The 9,677-nt window shown below is 35.3% G+C and overlaps 1 protein-coding gene across 1 annotated transcript; it reads left to right on the top strand.

Moving 5' to 3' along the window:
* Positions 1 to 6,457: 6,457 nt before the first annotated feature.
* On the top strand, positions 6,458 to 9,468 carry LOC104215236 (formiminotransferase cyclodeaminase-like protein). Its single transcript, XM_009764991.2, has 2 exons — positions 6,458 to 6,964; positions 8,822 to 9,468. Exons 1-2 carry the CDS (start codon positions 6,574 to 6,576, stop codon positions 9,334 to 9,336), a joined length of 906 nt encoding a protein of 301 aa, XP_009763293.1. The 5' UTR covers positions 6,458 to 6,573; the 3' UTR covers positions 9,337 to 9,468.
* The last annotated feature ends 209 nt before the right edge of the window (positions 9,469 to 9,677 follow it).

The following is a 9,677-nucleotide window of genomic DNA, read 5'->3' as shown; positions in this document are numbered from 1 at the left end:
CGAGGTGGCTTGTTGATATTGTTTATGAGGCCGATGGCCTGAGATATATACTCCACGAGGTGGCTTGATTGATATAAGGCCGAGGGCCTAGATTTGATGCTACGAGATGACTTGATATTGCTCTTGGGCCGTAAAGGGCCCCTCCCGCAGTCTGTACACCCCCAGTGAGCGCGGTTACCCATTGTGATATGAAATTGAGCCCGAGGGGCTGATACTGTTCTGAGATTGAGCTCGAGGGGCTGGTACTGTTCTGAGATGTTGCCCGAGGGGCGGTTTTGTTGATACTGTGCCCGAGGGGCGAACTTTTACTTGTTATCTACTTGTTAATTACTTGTTTTACCTGCTAAAAAGGGGATTTTACTTGATTCTTCACTGATTTACTGATTTTAAGTGATTTTATTGCTTCGGTATAGAATGCCTTGTGTTTTACGTGTTTTCTTACTTTCAGTCATTATTTATATTTTTTACTCACTGAGTTGGAGTACTCACTTTACTCCCTGCACCATGTGTGCAGATTCAGGCGTAGCTGATACCGCTCCTGAGTGTTGATTCCTCCAGTTCCAGGCGGGTTTTCGGAGACTATGAGGTAGCTGTTGACGTCCGCAGCCCCGTGTCTCTACTTCTCTATCATTTTTATTTCCTTTCAAACACTTGTAGCAGTCTAAGCCTTTAGCAGACTAGTATTATGGATTAGAGATGCTCGTGACTTGTGACACCCCGGTTAGGGCTGTGTCGGGTTGGACTTTCCGCATTGTTATCAATATTTCCGCTATTCAATACTGTTTAAATCATGTTTAGACTATTTTCATGTTGATTAACTGCTTTAAAAGTTGAGTTGGATTGAACTGGCTGGCCTTGTCTTCACGAGAGGCATCATCACGCCCGAGTTCGGGGTTATGGTCTTGACAAAATTGTGTCAGAAAAAATAAACCTTGTACAAGGGCTAAATATATGAAATGCATATGGATAAAAATAAAATATATCGTCGTGCGTGTATCCATTGCCTCATTCAAAGTAAGCATCTCCTGGTATTTTCTTCCAAGCATCGTATATGTCTGTGTAGCTTCTTTCTGGTTGCTGCAATTCCAATGTCCAACATCTTCCTAACTTCTTCGAGGAAGTCGTATATTGGCAATTCCCTTGCTGACACTAGTGAGCCATTGATTGGCTCAGCAATATTTGACGTCATGGTCCATCCCCTGTTAACAGGTGCATACAGTCTAGCCCACTTTTCGTATCCAGCTAACTCCAAGTATTCTTTCACCCTAATAGCTATCTTCTCCACCTTCTCCATTAGACTGTCAAATTCAGCCTGTGTGTATGTTTTTGCCATTGAGAAGTATATCTCGCTCAACTTTGCATGGCTCTTTTTGAATTTCTTATATACATTGTTCCATAGATGCCATATACAAGAAAAATGTGGTACATCTGGATACACTCTCGATACAGATTTAATAATACTCTCATTTCTATCTGAAACGATGCACACGTTTTCCCTCTCACCATATGCTTTCTTGAATTGCTCAAAAAACCACGACCAAGCAGCTTTGTTCTCTAAATCAATAACACCATATGCTAGTGGCAATATATGACCTGTAAAGACAATTACATACATATTTTTTAAATATGTATTTCAATCTTTAAAATGGAACTCATTTTATATGACATAGTTATTAATACTAACAAAATTTATTATAATCCACATACTCACCTGCACCATCCAACGACGAATGTCCCGGTGTAATAAGATTTTAGGTGACTTCCATCCACAACCACAATGGGTCTATAATGATCGAACCCCTTTATAAAGGCAGACAAAGATATATACACATACACGAACTCATTTTTTGGCGATTTTAGCATTCTAATGTGCGAACTTGGATATGTCATATCCATTGTATATAAGTATCCTGGTAATTTTTTGTATGAATCAGCCGGTTTACCTCTCAAAAAATTCATTACCTTTTCTTTAGCCTGCCACGCCAACATGTAACTAATATCCACACCTAAATCTATTTTCACATTTATCAATTATATCCTTTGTGATGTATTTCCTCTTATGATTTGTAAGCTTGGGCCTAATCATACCACCTATAAGGCTGCTACTTGCATGGCGTTGCACATACACCTTGTCCTTCAACGGACAAGTATGCTTATCATTGAGCTCTCTCACTTTGAATAGTTCTGATTTGTTAATGCTAGAAGTCTTAAACCTCCATTCACAATCTTCTGACATACATATTAATGCATAGCTGCAAAGAATTTATCATTATACATATGATCAGTATAAATGCTTACAAAAAATACACTCATATACATTTGAATACATTATTACATCTATATATATAAATTATTATACAACACAAATATATACAATGGTATACATTTAAATATGTCCGAATACGCCTATAGTTATATGCATACATTTAAATACAACTAATACACCAAAGAGGAAAACAGTGAGAGCCACTGTAATAAGTTTTTAGCAGTAAAATACATAAGAATACATGTATTTGAAATACATAAAAAATACAGAATCACAACAATGAAGGTCAAGTGAAAATTCCCAAATACACCTAAATACATCTATATGCCAATTACAACTCCTACCATGAATACAATATACAAAAAAATAATGAATAATTAAGAACACTCAAACCTGACAGCATTAGACCTATCAACCCAGAATTGAAACCTTTGAGATATAGCATAATGCTCCATCACCTCTTTCAATGTAGCCTTATCCTGATATACTTGTCCAGCCATAACCTCCCTTTGATTAGTTTTTGAAATTATCAAATCCTTGTCCAGTTCGAACTCCCCAATTGGTTCTCTTGAATTGACAACATTAAGAGCAAGTGTATCATCTGTATCAAAACTATACCTTTGAACTGCTTCGTCTATTTGCACAATGTCGCCTTGAATTAAACTACCTCTAATACAACTTCTTTGTCAATCGTTGTTATGTACAAAGGATACATCCCGAACTCTCTGTTCTCCCTTTTCAACTCTACATACACCATGTAACCCATATCATTGTGTATTTCCATTGGCGTGCAATTTCCTTCTACTTTGTATTGAATTTTAATGGACTTTGAGCTCAAATCTATGTCCAGTTGATTAGAAATTGACGCAACCAAATCATTATACGACGCATACTCCTTTATCGGTATTCCCTCAATTGAATAATTGACATAGTTACTCTCACTGTTCTACTTGCCAAAATGACACAATAACACTGTTAATCTTGCCATATGTATAATCAAATTATACCTTATTTCGGTATACAATTGTATCAATCACGATTTTTCGTGATTGAAAACAGAACTGTGTATGCAATGGAACAACAGAAAAAAGGGAGAATTGAAATTCCAGAGGTTGCTCTATTTTTTGCTATTTTTCGGATTGAAAATCTTTCGTGAAGCGAGGAATACAGATTATGGGCGATAGTTTGTGTTAGTTGAGTTATATTAGGAGGCTATTTGGTAAATTGATTTCCTTTCCGTTTTAAAACAGTTGAAAGGTCCATATTTTACGCAATATACGTTACTGTATTCATGAATACAGCTCGTGAATACAGTTGAATACAACAACTGATTAGCTGCTACTGTATTCATGAATACAGTAGCTTAAATACGTCAAATACATCTTATAACAACAGAAAACGTATCTACAATCCGTAATATAGCAAATGGTATCTATAGATAGCTAATTACCACAAATAGATAGTGATTTATGAAAATTTCTCTTTTTTTTATAACCCATTCTGACCCATTAAGCAGCCCAAATACAACCCATGAAACTCACCTAAAACAAAGGGATTTCAACCCAACTTATCTAGAAATTTACTCAGTTGCCCCAATTTTACTTCTTTTTTTTTGTGTTTTCAATTTTCTATTCTTTTGTTTTTCTACAACACCCACCCACCTACCACCTACCCCCGCAAACCCCCTCAAAAAAAGTATTTTTTTAATTTTTTTTTGCATTTTCAATTTTCTGCACCACCCACCTACCATACCCCCACCCCTTCCTCCCGCGCAAAACCCCCTCAACAAATTTTTTTTAGTTTTTTTTTTTGTATTTTCAATTTTCTGTTTTTGTTTTCCTGCACAACCCACCACCCTACCCCTACCCCACCCCATCCCCCGGCGCCAACCCCCTTAAAAAAAATTTACTTCTTTTTTGTATTTTTAATTTTCTGTTTTCTTTTTGTTTTAGTGCACCACCCTACCCCCCCCCCCCCCCCCGGTTTTTTTTGTATTTTTCATTTTCTGTTTTCTATTTTTTTTGTTTTTCTGCACCACCCATCCCCCCAACCCCACTGCAAAATATTTTTCAACTTACACATTTTAAGGTAAAAGACTTTTTTATGCAAGATGAGCATGTTTCTAAAACATGGGTCAAGTTGGGCGGGTTGGGTTATGATCCATTGTTTAGCCCATCTTGACCCAACTCATCTTAGTCCAAGTACACTTTGGGCTGGGTTGGGCAATGACCCATTTATTGATCTAACCCATCTTGATCCGCCCAAATTCAGCCTAACCCGCCTATTTGCTACCCCTAAATTAATAAATGAGGCGTAAAGCTTTGCTATAGGAGGTAAAATTTCCTAATTTAAATGGGTAAGAGTGTTCCTACGTTGCTCGATAAATAGCTACATCACTAGATGGGCTTGCAAAAGGGATGGGCTTGAACAACTACTAAAGCCCACTAGACTAAAATATTGAGAAAATCTCACTTTATACGTATTAATTTCAAACTATTTACCCTTTAATACCCAGACCCAAATTATTTACTATTCCTACCCATACTCCCCAAACTATTTACCCGCTAGTTTCACTTCCTATATATCTGCCCGAACATTCCCTTCGTGTTCATCACACATTAATCATCAGAATTTATTTATTCTCTTCCTTCTAATTTCCCAGCCATTATTCAGTTCTTTCTCATTTTATTGCACTCCAAAATGTCTAAATTATTTGCTATTGCAGCTCTTCTATTTTTTGTGTTAAATTCCGGTGGGGCTCAAATCACAAAAGCACCTTCTCAAGCCCCAATATCTTCTCCTTCTAAATCGCCCCAATAATCTGGTTACAAGTTTATATGTTATAGTAAAGTTTTAAGGAAGAAAATAGTTTTTTTGAAGATTTATTATTTGATTCGATGTGGTGCTATAAAATATTGCTTATAGTATCTTCGAGTAAGCTTCCCAAATCTAAATTTTTGTGTGTATTTGAATATCCACCATTGTTGGGCTTGAAGCTCAATTTTATTTTTGAAGATTTTTTGTTTGATTCAAAGTGGGTACTGTTAAATATTCCTTATAGTACCTTCTAAAAGTTCATACTGAAATTTGATAGCATTTGGACCTGATTTGAGGTGATTGAGATCAAAATGTTCAGTTGAAAATCGAAGAAGAACACAGTTATAGTATACTACTACGGTATACAATATGTTGTAGGAGTATATAGCTATACTGCAACAATACACTATTATAGTTTACCGCTACAGTATACCGCTACAGTATACTAATATACTATAGGAATATATAGTTATATTGCAATAGTATACTATTATAGTATACAATATATTGTTATGGTATATTGTAATAATATGCTGTAATAGTATACAATATACTATAATAGTATACTTATTACCCGTAAATTCACTTGCCTTTCCCTTTTAATTTGTTTTAAGCTTTTACCCAACGTGAGGGGTAAATTGAAAATGCAAAAAGATAAAATAAAAACTATAGTATGCTATATGATGTAATGATATACTCTTACAATTAGATCCTTTTAGAATTTTTAAATTTTTTATTGACAACTGATATTATTTTAGTTTAATAATTAAATTATTTTTTTAACTCATTGCGTACAATTGTATATCCTATTGGTATAGCTATATACTATACTGGTATCATATGTTAGTTAATATTTTTTTGGTTGTATTAGCTACATAGTATACAATTTGATTTTTCTTTAGTAATAATATATAAAAAAGAATAATAAAAAAATAGTGAAAACAGTAAATGAAATTAGATTATGAAGAGAAAAAGAATATAAAAAAAGAAGTTAAATGAAATTAGAAAAGGAAAAAGAAAAAAATAAGAAGAAAACGAGAAAAAAGAAAAGGAGAAAAGAAAAAAAAAAGAAAAAAGAAAAGAAAATAAGCATAGATATAAAAAAGAATTGGAGAATAAAGAAAAAATTCCCCAAAAAAACGAGAAAAAAGAAAAGGAGAAAAGAAAAAAAAAGAAAAAAGAAAAGAAAATAAGCATAGAAATAAAAAAGAATTGGAGAATAAAGAAAAAATTCCCCACAAAACCTACTATGGCTAGAAAATATAATTAGTTTATGGGTAGAAAAATAAATGGATAGATAAGAATAAAACAATTTTATTTTTGTGAGTAACTGTGTCAAAACCCCAATATTAGGAAACAAGCCCAGAGAGCTGGCCCAAACTCCATAGAGAATAATCTCCACATTCTGTGTGGTGTAGAAATGTTCCATTTTTCCATCACTTTCCTACACTCCACCAAATTCATTTTTTTCTAAGAACAGGAACAAGAAAATGCTAAAATTAATGTTGGCTTGCGGTAAAGTGTACATATCAGAAAGCAGAAACAGGGCAGCTCTTGAATCAATTGAAAAAGCTGCCAAGTTATTTCCAGAGGCTCCCATTGTTAACAAATTTGAAGATGAGATTTACAACAGAGTTGGTTACACCCTTGTCTCCAAATTATCTCCCAATCCCTCAACTGAATCTTGTCCCTTAAAAAATGCTTCATTTGAAATGGTCAAAGCTGCATTTGAGACAATTGATCTTCAACAACATTGTGGAACTCATCCTAGGCTTGGTGTTGTTGACCATATTTGTTTTCACCCCTTAGCTATCACTTCTTTGGAGTTAGTTGCTTCCACTGCTAAATCTTTGGCATTTGAAGTTGGTTCTAATCTTCAAGGTTTGTCTTTTTTTTTTGGGTACACCCCTTAATTTATATTGCAGCTAAAAAGATTGAATCTTGGTTTTTGCATTAATAGAAAGACTAATTGTTTGATATCTTGCAAGTGAATTTGCAGCTAAAAAAGATTGAGTCTTGGTTTTGCATCGACGGGAAGATTAATTGTATGAATACTTGTGTGGTTGATAATCTATTGGAAACAGTTTAGTGGGTAGGATAAGGTTTGCCTACACACTACCCGACCCCACAAGGTTGGAGTATATTGTGTATGTTGTTGCTGTGTGGTTGATAAATTTTCATCTGTTATTCTAAATTGTAACCAACTTTAACATTCTTAGCACCTTTAATCATAATATTGTTTTTTTATCCTTTTCAAAACAACTTTATCATTACTTGTACTAAATTATGTGGTTAATTTGACAGTGAAGTGTTTGATAATTTAGTGCTTACAGTGGTTTGATTTGACACCATGATAGAACCATAGTCAATTTTAAGGCTTGTTCTTTCTTTAATAGCTAAATGAAGATATACTAGAGAGGTGTCTGTTATTTCATTGTTCGCTCGTATGAAGATAGAAGGAAGAAGAAATGGTTGTCTGTTCCACATTAAGAGTAGTATTTTTATTTGGTGAATGGTTAACTAATTTTTCTGAAGGCTGCTCCAAAAGATGGCAATTTTGACACAAAAGGGAGGAATCACATAGAAATTTGGAAGGCAGAAGGTTATACATAAATTGAAGATAAGGTTTAAAGCACTGAATAGTGAAAGGCTGAAAGCCTAGACGGAATTAATCGACCACCATTTGTGATTAGTATGTGCTGCTATGGATTTGAAATCAGATTGTTGAGTGGTATATAGTTCTTACATTTTGGAAGAGACACGAGAAACAGATTCCATTGGAATGGGATCAAGTGGAATATTTGGTAGCTGATTTCTCTGATCTTAGTGAATAAAGATACAGCATTAGTTATTTGTCCATATAATGCAACGAAGCTGCTTCACTACCTTCCTGCTTACCTTCATTCATAGGATAATCTTGTACGTAGTGCGTTTATAAAATGTAATAGGATAGTTTAATACAATCACTATAGATCAATCAATATTTCCCGGAGCTTAATTTGTCACTTCTCCCATGAACTTTCCTTTGAGATGTTGTTTTGATTAGTGTATGGCAAGAATATCTGATATGCACGGTTCTCTTTGGTTATCCCATCTTCAGTGCCCTTATTGGAGCTTCAATTAAATCAAAGAAATCATGGTCTGGGATCACAGGCAGAGCTCTACAAGATCTAGTAGATGAGGTATTTGGACATCCTGTGGATAGCTGCCATTAATGGATCAAATCATTCAACTAAAGTGATATGTTTAATACAAGCTTTTCTTGTTTCCAAGCGAGGTTTTATCTACATTGCAGAAATAACCTCTAATAAGTGCTACAAGGTGTTTGAAACTAATTGCTAGTTTCTTTTTACCATTTCTCTCATATTACATGCAGAGATCTATAAACTTGAGATCTAGTAAACAAGATATTTGGATCAGCTTTGAGGGAATGTATCATTCTGCAAAAGCTGTTGCTTAAGACAAGTTTTTCTGTGTCTGCCTCCTGTGGAGAAGAGCTGATATCAAGCAAGACTTTAGTAAATTGTAGAAATAACCACCAATACCTACCGTCATAGTCTTCAATTAAGTGGTATATTAGGTCTTTGAAACTTTTAACTTTGTGTCTTCATTGCATTCTACTAGTTGCCAATAAATACATATCGTGCTAATAGGATGAAGCTGTGCCTTATATTGTGAAAGTTATTACTGCTCTATAAATTTGAAATGTTACTAAGTGGTCTTAAACGTAGACTGCAGTCCCGACCTACTTATACGGAGCAGCACATCAAGAGGGAAGGTCACTTGATTCAATCAGACGGGAGTTGGGATATTTTCGTCCTGATTCAAACGAAAACCAGTGGGCTGGTGGGCCAAAATCGCAGACCTTGCAACTAAAGCCAGATGAGGGTCCTGCTCGAGCAATCCAAGCAACAGGTGTTGTTACAATTGGAGCTACCAGATGGGTTGACAACTATAACATTCCCGTTTTCACCAATGACATATCCATTGTTCGTAAAATTTCAAAGAGAGTCAGTGGAAGGGGAGGTGGACTTCCGTCAGTGCAATCCATGGCACTAACTCACGGAGGTGGCACAATTGAGGTTGCTTGCAACTTACTGGAACCAGCTAGGATTGGTGGCGACCAAGTACAGCTTGAAGTTGAGCGGCTTGCTAGGGAAGAGGGTATTGCTGTCGGAAAGGGATATTATACAGATTTCTCAGAAGAAAAAATAATTGAAAGCTACTTGAAACTAGTTCAACATTCTGACTAGAAGCTAGAGGAAAAAGTTATTCTATCCCCGTTCCTCTTTTCCTTCTCTTTTTTCGCATTTGGCTGAGATTTTCAAAGCCTCTTGACTTTGAGCTCCAAAGGTAAGTAATACAGTATGTGTTTATGGGTAAAATCCTCCGACTCATTTACATTTTTTATAGCACATAATATCATGATCTTACTGCATTTCTTGAACATTTTTATTTTATATCCAACTTTTATCATCCTTAATGCTCAACGTTCTCTACAAATGATTCTCTCGATATACATAGAGAACTGTCTTGAGAACTGGATGCCAATGATCACAGATTGAAGGGCAGGGGCAGAGCTGGTGTAACGCCT

The sequence above is a fragment of the Nicotiana sylvestris genome, chromosome 7 (assembly GCF_000393655.2).
Source record: "Nicotiana sylvestris chromosome 7, ASM39365v2, whole genome shotgun sequence".
Classification (NCBI taxonomy): Eukaryota; Viridiplantae; Streptophyta; class Magnoliopsida; order Solanales; family Solanaceae; genus Nicotiana; species Nicotiana sylvestris.
This window is presented reverse-complemented; position numbering and strand designations above follow the sequence as displayed.

What these genes read in the sequence shown, in the direction of transcription:
- LOC104215236 (XM_009764991.2), top strand. Translation starts at nt 6,574, where the DNA reads ATGCTAAAATTAATGTTGGCTTGCGGTAAAGTGTACATATCAGAAAGC. An exon ending in AGTTGGTTCTAATCTTCAAG is followed by an intron (nt 6,965 to 8,821) that starts GTTTGTCTTTTT and finishes CGTAGACTGCAG; the next exon opens with TCCCGACCTACTTATACGGA.